General features: G+C 47.7%; 1 protein-coding gene across 1 annotated transcript in view; it reads left to right on the top strand.

The window, feature by feature from the left end:
* The window catches only part of LOC135240517 (E3 ubiquitin-protein ligase SH3RF3-like), a 112,589-nt gene that overhangs the window by 63,864 nt on the left and 29,799 nt on the right, over positions 1-18,926 (top strand). The window contains exons 2-3 of the mRNA XM_064310067.1: positions 10,567-10,842; positions 15,856-15,951. Coding sequence (XP_064166137.1) covers positions 10,567-10,842; positions 15,856-15,951 — 372 coding nt within the window. The remainder of the gene's footprint in view (positions 1-10,566; positions 10,843-15,855; positions 15,952-18,926) is intronic.

Here is an 18,926-nt window from a genome sequence, read left to right as displayed (position 1 = left end):
ACTTAATTCAGAGTACTCCATACCACCTGTAGTACTGAGCTCAGACCAGAGTACTCCATATGGGTTGTAGTACTCAGGTCAGAGTACTACATACTGCTAGTAGTATTCACCTCAGACCAGTGTACTACATACCGCTCATAGTACTCAGCTCAGTGTACTACATACTGCTCACAGTACTCAGCTTAGTGTACTACATAGCACTCATAGTAAAACCTGTAGTTTTATGCCTCTGTAGAATAAGAACACATTTCAGGGCTCAAATGTAAATTCCCCCACTGAAAACCTTTTCAGTTATAGTACAAGCTTAGAAAATATGAGGGCAACAAAGCTGTTTTAGTTTGATGGAAAAGGCTGTGCTGGTTAATTATTCGTTTGGATTAAATATGCTCTTGCTGGAACGGTGCAGACTTTTAATCCTGTTTGGTTGCAGTACTGGGGGATAGAGCGAGAGAGAAAGAGAAACGGGCCTTTGAGAGTTTGAATTAATTACCAGTCTGGCGCTTGTGTCTTCCATGCCTCTGCGCTCTGTTGTTGTCTATATATTTTTATCCTTGTTATTCGGACCCTTAATTTGACTATAATTACCTTTCCTTTATCCACCAGTGGGTTTGACTTTGAATAAACAGGCCTGGCTAAGCTGGTGTCTCAGGAAAATGGTTGTTAAACTCGCAGAATGGGGGAAAATAAAAAAATTTAAAGAGTAAACAAAAAAAAAGAAGAATCCTCAAAAAATGCCAATTGAATTTAATATAAAACATTGGAATGGAAGAATATTTTAAAACTAACAAGATGTTTTTTAAGAAGATGAAAAGCAAAAAATACCAAAGCAGTAAAATGCTGATTCTAGCAAAAATGCTGAATTTTTGAGGTGAATTCCGAAGCGGGCGTTTGATGTCGGGGTAGGTAGGGCCCACTGCCAGGCCCACACCATTTCACTGCTCAACACCAGCCAACAGAGATGGGCAAAATTTCCCAGGTCAAACAACTGGTGCCCCGATTAAAACCTCTTCCCAACTAGTTCACCTATGTTTTTTAATTATGTGCTTCGGAGTTGATCGGGAAATGAGCCCAAAATCTTTATTTTTGTCTCGTAAACAATCGCATCATAACCCTGACAACTTGAGTCTTTCCTGTAAAAGCCAACTCACTTATGAAGCTCACAGTTTCTGCTCTCTCTGTTCACCTCTCAAACTGGTAGACATTACCATGGTGATGCTGGAAATTTCTGCTTTGGACAGGAAGTTAGCAAGGTTCTGAAAGTGAAGGGAAATCAGCCTGATCCATTTGCCCAGTTGTCATGTTTGATTACCGTTTCCTCCTGTTTCCTGTGGAGCTCGTTTCAGAGTTTTTCTCTGTTCTCGGCTTCCTTCATGGCCTCTGTGGAGCCGCTCTCAAGGTTCCTCCTTTGATTGGGTGGTTAGGAGTAACAGAGTAGTGCCGCTATTAGAGTGCACTCTTCCAGTGGACCTTATGAGTTGCTCAGCTCCCTGCCCTGCTCTGCCCTGCTCTGCTGTCTTGTGTGTGTGGTGTGTGTGTGCGTGCTGTGGGGTGTGTGGGTGTGCGTGTGCGTGCGTGTGGTGCGTGTGGTGCGGGGGTGTGTGTGTGTGGTGTGTGTGCGCTGTGTGTGCTCCGCTTTGCATGTGCATTTAGCAGGGTGTTTGTGGGAATGTGCTTTCTCCATCCCAGGCTCGCAGTAAAAGACGTTGGAGAGTCGCAGGGCCATCCCTGGGATTGACTCAGACGACAGTCCATTAATGAGGTGTTTATGAACTCAAGTTGTGAGGTCTCGTCCCCCCGCGCCCCCCCGCCACTGCGCCCCTCTCAAATGTCCCCTCCTCCCTCACTCGACCGTAAAACCCCCACAGCCTCGCAGAAGAAGGTGTGAATGGTTTCCATTAATGGCTCGTAATTAGACGCGACTGCTGGTGATGCAATGGTTTGTCAGAGTGCATTAAGCATTTCTTGACCTTGCTACGCTAAGACACACCCCCCTACCCCCATTGGATTGAAGGTGCTGAGTGAGTGAACCTGAGGCAATGAGCTGATTATTATAAAAGACAGATGTGCTGAGATGTGAAATGGCTGCATAAGGAGGTGCCCGCTTTACCTCAGGCAGGCAAACCACAGGACTACGGGGCAGAGCACAGCTCTCACTCTCCGATTTATACTGTAGCTGCTCCCTGATGTAGCTGGAGCAGCCAGAGGAAAGACTTTAATGCATTTAATACGTCACATTGTATGGTGTGATCTCTCTTTGGGTGAAACGCACACGCGCGCACACACACACAAACACACACACACGCGGTCTACCTTTGTACTGTTGCATCCTGCTAGGGGGTTAGCCCATCTGTCTTCCAGCAGTGCCAGCGATCTATAGCGCGTGTTATCTGAGCCTGATCCCTGAGTGCTATGGAGGAGACACGGTAGATCTTCCGCTCGCGGACCTCAGTGGGAGCCATTGGCTTTGTCCATCCTAGCGAGGTTTACATCTCTGTGAATGAAACAGTCTTTCCAGCAGCCAGCAGGAAGTGGAAGTACGTTGCCAGGGTGATGCGAGATGGGGAGTTTGTGGCTGCCCTGCAGAAGGGCTGGGGAGCAGCAGGGCTACCCTGTCAAGCTGAGTTGGGGGGCGAGGGGGGGAGGGGGGTGAAATTTGAGCTGGGGCCGCAGATGTTCGGCCGCCGTGCTCGGAGTCCCCGGGGGGAGACGCTTCCAGGGGTGAGCCGGCGGGTGAGTCCACAGATTCGCGCGGCGTCGTCGTTAGCTCAGCCTGAAATTGGCCGCCCTGCGACCCCTCCTGGGAGACTGCCCGCTGAGAGCCCTGATTGGGAGCAGCTGCTGCACTGCCCGTTGACCCCGACCCCGCACCCTGGCTCCAGCCAATCAGCGCTGCCTTCTCTGAATCTGTGACTCCACCCCACAGCTATACCCAGGTTCCAGCCAATCAGCGCTGCCTTCTCTGAATCTGTGACTCCACCCCACAGCTATACCCAGGTTCCAGCCAATCAGCAGTGCATTGAAGTCACGCCGGTAAAGAATTTGAATCTGAAGTTGCTGACAGCGCTAATATGCAAATAACAAGTTGATTTTTATGCTTACTGTGTCTTCTGTTTGTTTTTTGAGGCATCTCTCCTGCTGTCACTGAGATGGAGCAGTGTTGGGTTGCACTGGGAGCATTGCCTGTACGCAGATAGCTAAGTGGCACGGGTAGCAGCTTGACTGCTGTCAGGGTTTGAGCTCATCTTGAGCACAATCCAGATGTGTGGCATCATATTAACATCACTCATGCCGTAGCGGTGATGAGCGTCTGTGCAGTAAGAAATAGAAACAGGAACTTTGCTTAATGTTGTAGGCCTATTAGTAATCAGTTGCATTCATTTTATGGGTTGTGCTCCTTCATTGGTCAGTGTGGTCACTCTGGTTCTGTCTTGCATGATGATTGGTGTAAATCCTGCGTAAAACTTCATCTTTTCAGTCTGGCATTAATATATTAATTAATTTGTTTGAATGGTAATTTGCTTTTCCACACTCTTCTCTTGTTTCTACGCCTAATTTACTTGAGCTCACCCCTGGGCATTCGTAACAATTTCTGTTTTTCTGACAGAGCCATTCTCACCAGTGCTGCTCTGAATCTGAATCTCTTTATGCTGTTAACAGGTACAGCCTGCATTCCCCTTTCTTTTTTGTGGGTATTTATAACAGTTTTAATGGAGATTACTGGGAGAGAGGAGAAGGAAGGGCAGGTTTAGCCTAAATCAAAAGGATCTGAGTTTTCGGCTCATTTCAGAAGGCTGAAAAGGGATAATTGGAGTTTCATATGCACAGTGTACACAGTGTACTGTGATGAGTGTGACTGCAGCGATCAGCTTGGTGAACGTTGTTGAAGGGTTTTTAGTGATGTGACAGAGGGCTCTCTAGTGAATCGCAGCAGCTATCCTCCAATCAGCTGCTTCCCAAACCGTATGTAATGCTGAGTTTAGCCTTGCCATTGGCTTGGTACCTTAGCTTCCTATGGAGAGATCATCGATCGTGGTGATCCGGAAAACTGGTGTGAATTACAAGTGAGGACACGGCTGTAGTCATGCAGGTCGGCACTAATGTGTCAGGAAGTCTTTGTCACTGACTGCCCGCCATGCCAGTTGTACCATTTGCACAGTGTCTGTTGCTGTATGTGGAAGAGTCTTTCAGAAGTTCCGGAAATGCAGGAGGTCAGGATTGGGGAACCCAGATGTGCTTGGTGGTGATCTGCTTTAATTAGACACTCAGGCTAACACTGAACTGAGTCTGTAGTAACAAGGCTCTTCATTTTAGTTACAAAAGGAAAAAACAACAGCCTTTTCTCCTGGCTGTCATCCACACTTTTTTTGTTCTAATGAAGTGCAAATGAAATGCTTACTTTAAAGCAGACTGCTGTTCAGACAGCTGGGCTAGGTGTAGGTGTGAGCACCATAATTAGCTGGATGAGAGGCCAGGCTTGCGTATTCTCACCTGTAAGACGTAAGAGCATTTCCTCAGCAAAGAGGACGACTACACAAGGACGATTTATGCACTCTCCCATCTCCTGAGATTAAACATTTTACAACGTGGAGCTCTACTGTTAGCAGGAATGTTACTGCACTTATGCATATTGAACATCCACAAGGGAGAATTTACCAGTCATTACTTTAGCTGATCCACTATAGGAGGGCAGGATGTAGATCATCTTTTTAAAATTAAATTAGATATTTGAGTGTTTTGTATTTCAGCATCTCCTGTCTTGTAAGATTATTGTTAGGTTACTCAGAATGTGCGTGCGTGCGTGCTTGTGTGTGCGTGCGTGTGTGCATACGCGTGTGCATGAGTGTGTGTCTGAATGTAGCCGTCATTGCACTAGGAATGTGGATTAAGGAATGTGGCTGCAGTCTCAGGTGCTCTGTATTAAGCAGGGTTAATTGCCCTGAGTGTGATAGCCATGTGTTATTAATTGATTGTGAGTTATACCTAAGATTTGCATGGCTGGGCAGCTACTGTGGGCTGCAGAGGGCTGGATGTGCTGACATGTTCAGAAACCAATCTGCCCCACTAGCTGAATAACACACACACCCCAGAGAGGGGTTACTATCCGCAGTGTGCGGCCCTCCCCCAACCCAGCATGCACGTACACACACTCACACTCACACGTGCATATACACGCACGCACACACACACACACACCCCAGAGAGGAGTTACTATCTGCAGTGTTCATCTGGCTTTCCCCCAACCCGGCATGCACATATACACATTCACACGTGCATATACACGCACACACACGTGTGTACAAACACTCTCACAGACACACACCTGCACGTACTGTATGTACATAAATGCATACACACAACACACACACACACACACACACACATCTCCCATCTCCCTTCACATGCGCCAAGCTAATGAAAGGGCAGAACATAAGCTTTAGACACACCAGCATGGGCAGGTAACGTGGCGGTAATGACTGTTAGTGTGAAATGCCATTACACGCAACCCTTTTAAATAATTACAGTTAAGGGTGGATTGTGTAGCGGGAGGGAGATTGCCACACGAGGTATATACATTCTTCAGATGAGCGTTCTTGCACGTTCCTTCTCTCCATCAATGGGGACAGTTCTTTTATCTTGTAGGGTAATGACTAGCATCTCCTCTCATTATAAATAAAGATAGAGAATGCAGTGTAATTATGCTCTGCATACAGGGCCACTGGAAGGGCCTGAAATTGCTTCCAGTCAGGATCCCACTGGCTGAGAGTGAATGAAATGAATGGAGCTTTGTACTTCAGTGACACTGGGGCTAGCAGGTAGATGTCTGTCTTAAGCACCGTTGCGTGTGGGTGAATGCTACTTTGCGGGCTTCTTTTCAGCCTTCATTGCAGATTAATTTAACAGTTTGAAACATCATTATTTAACCAGAGCGTTCTTTGTTCGTAGTGACAGTAACAAGTTGGCGATGGGGGCCCAGCCCCCGTACGGCTCGGACGCTAAACGATGATATCTGAGTGTCAGGGCCAGTCCCACGTGTCATCAGCTCTGTAACTATGGCAATAAGATTACGGTAAATGGCAAGTTTGTTATTATTTTTCTCCTCCGAGGACGATGGTGAGTGTTGGAGAGAGAAGGTCCCCGTGCCTGGCACATGGGAGCAGGTGATGAATTGAGTGGGCATGAGGGGGAAAAGGCACCCTGCGGATATGAGCCGCTGAGCGTAGCGCGCTGTGTGGCTAAACGCCGCAGCCCTTCACCATGCTCCCTCTCTGCCCTTTTCACCAGCACCCACTCCCTGACCCCGCTGAGCAGACGCGCACAAGTGCACACGTACAGACCCACAAGCACACATACAGGCGCACATACAGGCACACACATACAGGCCCACATACAGGCGCACATACAGGCCCACATACAGGCGCACATACAGGCACACACATACAGGCACACACATACAGGCCCACATACAGGCACATACAGGCCTACCAGGCGCACATACAGGCCCACATACAGGCCCCACATTACAGCACCAGCACCACATACAGCCCTACCGCGACATACAGGCCCACACAGTGCACATACAGCCCACAAGCACACATACAGCGCACATACAGGCACACATACAGGCCCACAGTACAGGCCACATACAGGCCACATACAGGCGCACTCAGGCACACATACAGGCACACCATACAGGCCCACATACAGGCGCACATACAGGCCCATACAGGCCCACATACAGGCGCACATACAGGCCACATACAGGCGCACATACAGGCCACATACAGCGCACATACAGGCCACATACAGCCCACATACAGGCCACATACAAGGCACATACAGGCGCACATACAGGCCCACATACAGGCGCACATACAGGCGCACATACAGGCGCAACAGGCCACTACAGGCGCACATACAGGCCCACATACAGGCGCACATACAGGCACACATACAGGCCCACATACAGGCGCACATACAGGCCCACATACAGGCGCACATACAAGTGCACATACAGGCGCACATACAGGCCCACATACAGGCGCACATACAGGCCCACATACAGGCGCACATACAGTGCACATACAGGCGCACATACAGGCCACATACAGGCGCACATACAGGCCCACATACAGGCGCACATACAGGCCCACATACAGGCACACATACAGGCCCACATACAGGCGCACATACAGGCCCACATACAGGCGCACATACAGGCCCACATACAGGCGCACATACAAGTGCACGCTAGCGCACGCATACCCTCTCTGTCTCCCTTCTCAGAAGGAGGCCGCTGGCTCAGTGTAGAGCCGTGCTTATCTGACGGCCGGCAGCAGGTGTCCGTTTATGAAAGGTTAAAGCGCGCTGAGACGGCCCTTCTCTGAAGTGCGCGGCGTGGCTGGGGATGACTCATCTCCCGCTGGGTTTGCAGTCGCTCCCTATGGCGGGGGCGGCGTGCGCGGCACGGTCAGCGTGAAGACTGCAGCCTGCAGCGCGGTCACTGGCTCACGCGTGAGCGTGTCAGAGGAGCGCGTCAGAAGGGCGCGCCCGGGACAGCCGCGCCGCTCCTTGCACACCGGTGGCACAGCGGTGTCACCACCATCGCAATTTCCTAGTCCAGCATGGGGAAGAAATTGGGGAGAAAGTTTTATGATAAAAAATGCATAAAAACAGAATCGATAATGCTGCATAAGCATTGTAAAAATGTTCTGCCTGTTTAAAAGCTCCAGAGAAGGACAATAAAAACCCATTGAAGGTATATTGAAATTAGCCTTTAAATGAGACAGTAGCTGTTTATGGAAACGAAATAAGGATGGTCTGAGGAGGGCACCCTCACGCAGTGGTGTGGTTGGGTCTCGAAGTGCACCTCCAGCTGACGGAGTCTGAGAGAGGGGGGAGAGAGCAGTGGGGGCCAGTGTGTGTTGTGTGGCAGGTGGGGTGTTTCAGCCTGAAATGACACTCCAGACATGAATTACTTTGTCAAGCTCTAATTACAGCTGTAAATTTCTCTGTAATTGTGTGCCGGATTGAAGCTCTATCATTTCCACCAATCACATTGGCAAATCTTATTTTCGCTGGCCTGTGATTGGAACGATCGACCTGCCCTGTAAGTGACCGATATCGTGAATGACACTTGGCGTAACGATCACGGCTCATATACTCACAATCCACCGCGACGGAACCCAAGTGTGCGTCAGAATTCTACGGCGAAGACCTATGATTTTGGGTGGTAGGAGCCAGCCAATAGGGGAATGAAGGGCACCATTGACACTGAAGGGTCAAACTGCTTTTTTTCCCCCCTAACCCGTCTATCTCTGGCCATGTGTCAACGTTATACCCCCACCCCCCCCCCACCCCCCCTCAGGAAAGCACCTTCTCCTGTGAAGCGGTTCTAATAGAATCCCAAACAAATATGCTACACATTAAAGCATCATGATGCGTGTGCAATGAGCCACTGGATGGGTGTGTGCTGGCTTCCTCTGCTGATAATCTGTCATCCTGGCTGCTGCGTTCTCTCTCTCTCTCTACCCCCTTCCCTCTCTCCTTCTCCCTCCCTCTCTCTCCCCTGCTCCTTCTTCTCTCTTTTTGCCTCTCCAGTTCCTTTTTTCTCTCCCTCCCCCTGTCTCTTTCCTTCTCTTTCTTTCCCTCTTCCAAACTTTTCACCTCCCTCTGCTAGTATACATCCCCTTGCCTACCCACTCCCCCACATCTCTCCATCTCTTCTCTCTGTCGCTCTCTCTGTCTCTCCTTGCTGTCATAAATATATAATGAAGAGTCACACGCTGTGGGTCTTTTTTTGTTTTTTAGCGAAAGGCTGCATTTCATTTTTTATGAGCTACAAGCCGCCTGTGGCTGAGTCGAGCAGGTGAGGCAGGAAGTGGAGGTGTGCGGGCAGGAGGGGTTGCTGTGTCGGCCAATCGGACGCGGGGCTTTCCACACCCTGCCAGCTGTGTACTAAAACCCAGGCCACATCCCCATAGCCCCCCCGGACTCTACGTTTCATATCCACATCTGCTAACTGCTTTATAGTGAACCTCTGTTGCTTTTACATGATACGGCTGGAAGCACATACTCGCACCAGCTAATATGCGTGCTCCAGCACACGCGCGTTACCAGAGGGTTTCCTCACAGGCGTCGTCGGGCCCATAACGCACTGCTTTCATTGAACAGCGGTAACGGTCCTCATGTCCTGCCATGGTCTTATAAGCAGCGTGGGTGCTGTGGCTCACGTATTTGCTCATGTAAATATTCTTTCCTTGCCCCCCGTGTTCTGTGTTCTGTGGCCTTTGACTGAATGCACCAGTGCAGAGTTTGTGCAGGGCTTTCTCAGTCTTTCCCCCACTGCGTTTCCCCTGCTCCCTCCTCTATCAGGCTCTAGAGATCAGTGCCTGTGTGGGTTCCTGTGGCTGGCATCATGTAGCCTTGATGCACCGTCTCAGGGGCCTTCAGCCCCCACAGACAGAGGAGCTCCAGAGCTTCAGCACTGCAAGCCTGCTGTGTCACTGCGGGGAACAGCAGGCCAGAGCCTGCAGCAGAAGCCTGTACCCCAGGACTGATGCCCTTATGAATAGCGTATGTGTGCATGTGTGTGTGTGTGTGTGTGTGTGTGCATGTGTGCACGTGTGTGTGTGTGTGCGTGTGTGTGTGTGTGTGTTTGCATGTGTGCATGTGTGCATGTGTGTGTGTGTGTGTGTGTGTGTGTGTGTGTGTGTGTGTTTGCATGTGCGAGAGGGAAAGAAAAGCCTGAGGAGCAGCACCTGTGATATGTTATCAGACCGTCCCCTCCTGCCAGAGCGCTCCTCTGCACCCTCTGGTAGCCTATTTGTTTCCTCCCTAAAACTAAAGGGGTCTCCCCCCTTTCTCCCCCAGTGGTGGAATGAGCTTTTGTGTAGTCAGGGCAGCATAGCCAAGCGTCATTTTTTCCCCCAAACCACTTTAGCCATAGCCAATGTCTGCCTTCTGGCAGACTGAAAGCACGCCTGTTTAAATGGCATCTCGGCTCACCTCATTTTGAACTTTGCATGTTTTTTGACATTACTAGCCCCGCCTATGCTGTTTCTAAAACTGTGACCTCACACCCATTTGCTAGTTGAAGCGCTGCCATCTCAGTTTCGCTCTTGAACCCTACTGTGGTGCTTGACTTTATGTTTTAGGTTTACGTATTTACTGCTCCTTAATATGTTAGGTTTTAACAGGTATTACTATCTGTTGTGGCCCTAATGATCCGGCATTCGCTCTTCATTGCCTGAACCTTCCTGTATGCATTTTGTATGCTGGATAAGAGCCTGCTAAATGCCTAAATATAAAGTCTTGTGAAGGGAAATATCCCATAACTGAATGTATTGTAATCTGTGCTGTAGCCCTTGGCAACGCAGATGTGGTTGCAGTGGTGATGTCATGGTTTCAGGGCAAAATTAACATTCCAGTTGCAGGATAAAATTTCCTCACATAAATTCACCTCAGCTCACACTACTCGCACTGATGGGAATGCTGGGCTTCAGCAAACCTATAATTATGGCACCGAGGGACTGTATGTGATGTTTTATTTTTCTTTTTTCTTTCCAGAATGTTCCCCAGCTGCCCTGTGGGAAAGCTCTCTACAGCTATGAGGGCAAGGAACCAGGTGACCTCAAGTTCAATAAGGGTGACATCATCATCCTGCGCCGCAAGGTGGATGAGAACTGGTACCACGGGGAGCTGAATGGCAGCCATGGCTTCCTGCCCGCCAGCTACATCCAGTGCATCAAGCCCCTGTCCCAGACCCCACCCCAGGGCAAGGCCCTGTATGACTTTGAGATGAAGGACAAGGACCAGGACAAGGACTGCCTGACTTTCACCAAGGTAATCAGTCAAGCCTGTTTGCTGACTATGGGCTCTGTCACAGGCAGGAGGCCTGGCATTTATGAAGACAGCCAGCACTTTTTTTTTTTTTTTAGCTGAATCAATAATATGGATGTTGGTGTACTCGTTCAAACTCCCCTGCTCTCATTCTCAGAAGGATGCAGTCAGCCGCCGAGCTTCTCTCTGCCTCTCTCTCCATCTCTCTCCTTCACACCCTCTTTCTCTCTTTTTCTTACCCTCTCTCTCTCTCTGCCTCTGTCTCTCTCTTAATTCTGTAATGCATTGCTGACATAATAGGCTTATTTTAAAATTTGCCAAACCATACAGCACAGCGAAAAAACTACAAATATAAATTAAGACCAAAGAACATGTATAAGCTTTATAAGCTGTCCACATTTTCCTCTCTTCTCTTTCCTTGTAGCCATAGGTGTGGAACCACATTTCTTCTGCACTCTGAAACACTCTGCTACTGCCCCCCATCTGTCTCTCTTTCTCTCTCCCCACCTCTCTCTGTCTCTCCCCCTCTCTCTCCCCCCTTTCTCTCTCGCACTCTCTCTCTCACTCCAACAGTAGACTCTGTTTTCACCTTGAGCCCTGTTCTCATTACAGCTTCATTAGGGGAGCAGCCAGTTTAATTTACACACAGTGGCTCACATCAAAGCGCTCGTCAGTTTGCTAATCTCATTGTCCGAGATCCCGCATTCCGTCTCAGAGTCTCAGAGCTTTTTATTCTCAACATGAAGCATTATGTTTCAGTAATTCTCCACCTTTCAAAACAACGGCAATCTGCTGAGCTCTGTCTCTTAAATAAAACACTCAGTTGTAAATGTTGTTATTCTGGCATAACAAAGTTAGCATCAAAAGGAAGGTTTTCTTCCAGAGACTGTGACAGATGGCATTCTGTTAATATTGTAGCCCCTGCCGGCAGTCAGTTATTGTGATTTTTGTTCGCTTTGCTAACACATAAACATTTAAATAGATAGAAATTTGTATAATATTTATGATCTCTGGAAAAGCGCAGGTTAAACCTGTTAAATTAAAATACGCGTGCTTGTTATCACCTATATTCCACTGTGTACAGCAGTTCCAGAATTCAGTGAATGCTGCACAGTTACAAACTCATCTTGGACAGTGTACTCCAGACTCAGTCACATGGTACCGTAAATCACCAAAAAAAACCTTTGTGTTATATCATGTTAAGAATTCACAATGTTATTCAGATTTGTGCTTCTTCAGAAATTTCCAAGTATCCATTGCTAATGTGGAACATGTTATTAATTAGCCACTCCACCTCGTTTGTAGGCTATTAGTTTGTACATTTGTATTAAATACTAATTGAGTGTTCTGTGACTCCCAGGAGCAAACCTTAAGCCCACTTTTTTTTTTGCAGGGGTTGCTGCAAAGAGATAAGCTTTCTCTCCCACTTGTCAGCAATGTAATTTCGTTATCTTGTTATTTTATGCAGGGTTCTTTGTCTTTCCTTCATAAATATTGATGAGACAGAACAAACCGAGACATTTTGCTTTTTTTATTAACAAGTGTGTCAGTGCTGATGGAAGTAAAGAGTAATTGAATAGTGGTCTCCTGGTGAAATATTTAAAAAGTCTCAAATTAAGGTGCCAGTCCGAGCCTGTAATACAGTATGTAGATAGTTTAATAATCAACATTTTGTCCCAATCCTTTCCTCCCAGGTATAGAGCATTAGGGTCTCTAAGCTAGTGCCTGTTGTCTCCCATTTATTCTCAAGCCAACGTTCTGACAAGGTAGGCATCTGACACCGGCTATAAATAACATTAGAATAAGCGCGGTAAAGACCAGCTGAGTGCGGAGCTGGTCTGTAATAAAGCTGTGTGTGTATGCAGTGGTTCTGCACCATGTCCTCCTCATTGGTCTCGCGGGCGTGCCCGAGTGCGGGTGAATTTCCACGCTTTATTCCGCTTCTTTGTTCTTAACGTCACTTTAAAAACATTGTCTTTTGCGGAGTGCGTTTATTTAATCAAATGTTTTTCCTGTTCTTCTTCGGAACGGGGCGTTTCGTAACAACCCGCCCGCCTCTGAACAATGGCCGGTCGCTATCCTCGCTGCGCTGATATTTGTCAAGACGGCGCGCTTGATTTTAATTTTGAGACTTTTTTTTTTTTTTTTTTTTGCCAGAACAAGAAAAGATCGCAGCGCTGAGATGAGGGGATAATTACGCGCGGCAGTCTTTGCGGACAAAAGCCCGAGCAGAATGCCTTTTCATCTTCTTTCAAATCGCTCCGAGTATGACAGCGATACCCAGAGTGCATTAAGCATTCAGCGAGGCTGTTCCCAGGTAGTCGGGGCAGCTGCATAATGTGTGTAATTATGTGGAGACGGAGCTGGCTGTGGACAGATCGAGTTCGCTGGCGCGGAAGATGTCTGCTCCCGCCTCTCCCGCGCCCCCCCCAGCGCAGCGTCTCTCCTGGGCGGGGGAGAACAGAGGCGTGCATCGCTTCGCCTCGCTGCAGTCAAAACTTAATTTGTTTCCCTGACTGGTCCCTTCTTCACCTGGAAGAGAGTTGTTGTGTTTCTGCTCACCGCGTTTCTGCTCACTGTGTTTCTCCAAACACAATGGAGCTGTTGAATCTGAAGAGTTCCTGCGTCCCGTGTCACAGGGAGCGGTGACTAAAACACCAAGCTCGCTGTTTTTCTTGTGCATTCTTCAAAAGGAAATGGTGGCACTGGGCTGGAGTTCACCAGAACAGAGCAGAGCAGAGAAACTGTCCTTAAAGCACAGGGAAGCTGCTCACGGTGTGTGGCAGCAGGGTGGTTCCTCTCTTCTGGGGAATTAGACTAAGCTCGAGCGCGATTACCGAGCTTTTCCTTGTCAGGTCAGAAGGGAAAGCATAAAACTTGCTTAACAGTTACTTTATTGCAGAACAGTTTACATTTGCATCAAATGTCACATAACCTACTGAATCAGGTCTGTAAACTGAAACACCTGTTACATTTTTGTTCCACCGCTGGTGGTAGCTAAACCACTGACCCTGACTATATAAAAATGATATAGCAACAGGGAAGCACATTCACTTACTTATACTTAATACCCAGCTCTTGGGTTGCGTCTTGGCACTGAAGGCACACAGCCCCCTGAACAGGATTTACAGTGAGGGAATTGAGCTGACACAGTGACCCTCCCTCTCCACGCTGAAACCCGACCCAGTGGAGCGCGGCCAGCTGGACCCAGCGTGCTTCTGGCCTGGCCGAGAGGAGAGACACATCAGTGTCCAATTCCTTCATTTATTTATTTATTTTTATTTATTTTTAAGGGGTGGTACCAGTGGCTGTTCTCGCCCCTGTGGGAATGGCAGGGTGATTATCTTTTTCGTGGTTGCTTCTTCTTCATGGTTGGAAAGAGGAGAGGGTCAAGTCGATGAAAAATGCATCATTATTGTGCCTCGTGAGCGAAACGCCTTCCTTACCCTGGTACTCCCCCCCCCCCCCCGCTCTCCCTCTCCCCTATGTGTTAGGCCCCCACCATATCCCCCCGCCAATCAAGGAGCAGAGGAGCCAACCTTTTGCCCCCCCCAACCTCCCCCCCGGCCCACCCCCATGGACCCAGCGCCTGTGTAATGAATTTAGCAGGGAGACAGCCCTCTGCCAACCCTTAATCCCACACTGAGGGGTGGGGGTCCTTTCACAGCAGATGGGTCAATTACTGAAATCCCAGCCCTCCCCAGGCGTGTCATTAGCGGCAGGCCCTTTTGGCCAGCAGGGGGGGGTGTGGGGGTGGGGGGTGGCTCCTAGATTCATTCTGAGGCCACACTGTTGGTCTGTTTTCTTACTCCATACCATTTGCTTCCATATTCCTGTTACACATCACCTGGGACCAGAACTACTGCTCATTTCTGTGTAAAGTAGGGTTATAATCTAAAAAAATAAATCCTCAGAAAAGTGTTTTGCACACCTCCTGTAGGAGACCGATTTATCAATAATTGTAACTTCACAAGAAAACTAATTTCCTCAGTTCTTTTGGCTTATCACATAACCATTCTCCATGCCTTTGTGCCATGGCACCTCTCTTCCACACCTGTATGGTCTCTCCGTGCCTCGACCAGCGTAGCCCAGCGCATTGATTAAACCACTAATCACAGGGGAGTCAGAGGCTACTGACCAGCGCATTGTCTGATTCAGTGTCAGGGCCGCAGCTCGTGCTCCCTGTTCTGTGAATAATGTCAGGGTCAGGCTGAGCAGCATTCTGTCTGAAGAGCAGGCATTAGATCATCTTTGACCGGTACTTGATTATGAATTCTCTAAGTGTATGGCTCTCTAGAGTATTTTTGATCGATAGTACAAAGGTAAAGAACAGTGATTTACATTATACTTGTGTGTGGGTGTGTGTATATGGGCGTGCATGCATGTGTGTCGATTTTTAAATGAAAGTGTTGAGAAAGTATAGTCCACACTTATAGGATGTCTCATGGAAAGACATTAACTAATGTACCTTAGCTTCTTCTCTATGCCAAGCCCTGGATTTAGACTACTCACACTTCCTACTTCCTGTTCACATGTTCCCTCTTCCTGTGTCAGTGAGTTGATCTGTTCCCACCCCTGACACAGGAGGCGTGCGGTTCACGGTCGTCCTCACGTTCCTACAGTACGGCAGGTCTGTGGTCCCTCCTGTTTTTAAGGGACTCACCTTAGACTGTGAAGAAATATGGGTTTATTATCATTTTATGGTAGTCTGTAAAGGAAAAATCTCAACTCATTTCATGGATCTTGTGAACACAATGAAGTGGAACGTGATGCTCCTCTTCATGTAATAAATCAGCGGAGCTATACTGCAGTGTAACTCACCATCCAAGTGTATAAAAGTGAAATTTCACAGACTTAATGACTGCCACTCTTATGCCTTATTAACATGCTTTGAATTTCAATATAGATGGCTAATAAATAGTAACATTGATTGATTTTATGAGAAAGGCACTTGACTTTCCTCATAACTTTGGCAGTAATTGAGTGAGAGATTTATCTATTTATTTCTTTCTGCAGGATGAAATTCTGACCGTGATTCGGAGAGTGGACGACAACTGGGCAGAGGGAATGCTGGGAGATAAAATTGGAATTTTTCCGATTTTATATGTGGAGGTAAGAGTCCTATTTTGTGCATATGTGTGTGCCTGTGTGCGCATTTGTGTGTGTGTGTGTGTGTGTGTGTGTGCGTGTGTGTGTGAGTGTCTATGTGTGTGTGTGCTCATGTGTGTGTGTGCGTGCATGTGTGTGTGAGTGTCTATGTGTGTGTGTGCTCATGTGTGTGTGTGCGCGTGCGTGTGTGTGTGCGTGTGTGTGTGTGGTGAGGGGGAGGGGTTAAACACTGCACCAGAGGCTTTGAAACTGTTCGGAAGAGTTATGGGTTCCAGTGACGGGATGGTGCGAGAAAAACAGTTTTCTGGGGAAGGGTGTCCCGCTTACAGAACAGGCCTTTTATAGAACTCATAAAGCTCTGCTTTGACCTGTCCTACCCTGTTAGTGGAATCATGTCAGGAAAGATGGAGGTCGGGAAAGGAAAAAGTGGACCTGAGTGGGTGGTGTTGGGAGGGAGAGGCGTTGGGGGGTAGGGGGGGTGAGGGGAGAGATGTAGAATGGAGACGCACAGGGAGGAGCGTAGAGAGTGGTAGAGGGGAGGACGGGTGCATGGGGTGGAGAGGAAGGGTGATGAGGTCAGGGCTGTGTTTAGGAAAGTGGGGAGGTGAGAGATGGAGGGGGGTGAAGGAGTGGAGGCTGCTGTGAAGTAGCTCCGAGGGGAGGGGGGTCCGGAGGGGTGGGTTTGTACAGGGACGGGCCAATGTGTTTGCACAACCATAAACCCAGTAGGGATCCAACAGCAAATGAGGGGTTGAAATGGACTGGAGCGTGACTATGGGTTCATACAAAACTGAAAATAAACAGTTCCATTTACATCTAATGTAGTTTATTTCCACGTTTTTTTAATATATGGATACATCAGTTTGTATTCACCCTGTTTAATTAACCCTACAGCTGTATGTGTTCTGCGCTATATTTAAGTGTCTTGCTGTCTGAACAGGGTCATAAATCAAAAGGTAAAAGGTCACAAGGCGATATCCTGAGTGGGGTGATGCTGTTGTACTTTTCCACCAGCACTTACGATAGGTCTGACTGACACGTGGTATTGAATGAAATCCTACTGGAGTATATTTGAAATTACTGGCAAAATTTGGTCATTTAAATCATGAATCCACAGAGAGAGAAATTTATGGCAGTGTTGTTAATGGTAATAACATCGGGGGCTTGTGTGGCAAATCTGACTGGAAGGCTGCAAACCGTGTTTCGCACAGGCAGTAAATGGACTGGGACCATGCAGAGAGTGTGGTTTGAGACAATGCAGAGTGGGGTTTGGTGCAAAAACATTTTTTCCGAGCCATGTACACTGGCACGGGTACCAACATATATCCTTCATCAAGCTGAGTTTGTACTGCATAGGTATTTACATGAGCTGCAGAAACTGCTGACTCAGTCCTTTGGGTGTTTGTAGTCTTTGTGCTTGTGGAAACCTCTTCATTGTGCAGGTCTCTGCAATGTGCTGTTATGTGAATTTGTCAATCTGATCACGTGTCCATTATCAGTCCATCCAAATGATATGCAGGTCGGAAAAAGGTGCCTGAACTGAACTGAATCAGTGGTTAATGTATGAAAGCATTGTGGCCTGTCTGTGCAGCAGGGGCAGTGGTGTTGTAGTGCTGGACCTTTTGTGCCAGGGCACCTGAAAGCAAGGGCCTAAACCTCTGCCAGCTACAAATTATTTGTCGGGTTGCTGTCTCTATAGCTGTTTTATTGCCCTTTGCAACTCAATTGTATTTTAAATTAAATTCACTTAAGCCCTGCTTGTTTGTCAGCTAGATGGCTTTAATCACATCAAATAGATCCATTTACTTTGCAGAAATGCCAACACCATACATATTCATTTGCAGTTATAAATGGGAGTGTGTACAAATGTACTGTGTATTTGTGCCAAATGGTAATGCTATTATTGTGCATAGCTTTTTTATTTTACCTTCAGTTATTAACAAGTTGTAAGATATCTATGAAATATGTTATTTCTAGGTAATGTAAATTATATTTTTTCCCCATAATTTTCAAAAGGCGCACTGTTAAATTATAAAAATTGTTACAGACAATTGGAGAAAATTGGGACATCCCTGAAGATGGCCGACGCCTTTATTTCAGACTAGGAGCAAGGGAATGAGGAGGCTGTAGTAGTGAGGGAATGCCATATAACGGTCCAAGTTTTTGAAGTTACGCCCTAGCGCTGACCGGTCGACAGGAGTCAGTCAGGTAAACTGGAAAATGGACTGGTGCAACCCGGGTGCGGCTGCTAGCATAATTAGCGTGTTTATGAAATGATGAGAGGAGGGGAGAAGAAATGAATGTACTTTTGCATAATTAATATGGATTGTGTCAGGCAAATTATAATTGATCATTCTGACCGCAGTGCTCTGGGGTCAAAGCTGATGTTTAGCTTTAATTACGTGTCACACTTCAGGGTAAAGGGTAGCTGTAATTTGGCTACGGGGAAGATTTGCCTTTGTCAGCAGTGTGCAGAGGCATACAAAAGTGTGGAGTGTGGGGGGGAGGGGGCTATTAGACAGAGAAAGCTCTATAATTAAGCCTCCACTTCCAATTGTCTCCTAACACTGGAGTTTTTTTTTTGGGTGAGGGTGGGGTGGGGGGTTGGTAATGTGGAACTCACTGGGCCATTGGCTGGGGCCAGGCAGGCTGGGGTCATGTGGTTCAGAGGTGGCCTCCCCGAGGTGGGCTAATGGGTGGGCGTGGCCAGTCCTGAGTGCAGAATTGGGGTGTGCCCCAGCTGGACTGCAGCGCAGGGGCGGGCGGGGCTCCGATTGTCTCTCCTCAGCTCCTCTCTCATGTTGATCTAATGAATCAAAGCTAATTAGAGGTCTCTGGTCTGTCAGTCTTAATCTTTTTAGGATATATAATTATTCCACGGGTTGTTTGAAAGGGGGGTTAATGGGTTATAGGAGGGAGGGGGAATTAATACGCTGCCACTCTGTGTTCTTTCTGCGTGTCTGTTTTGTGTATTATAA

Source organism: Anguilla rostrata, chromosome 15, assembly GCF_018555375.3.
Source record: "Anguilla rostrata isolate EN2019 chromosome 15, ASM1855537v3, whole genome shotgun sequence".
NCBI lineage: Eukaryota > Metazoa > Chordata > Actinopteri > Anguilliformes > Anguillidae > Anguilla > Anguilla rostrata.
This window is presented reverse-complemented; position numbering and strand designations above follow the sequence as displayed.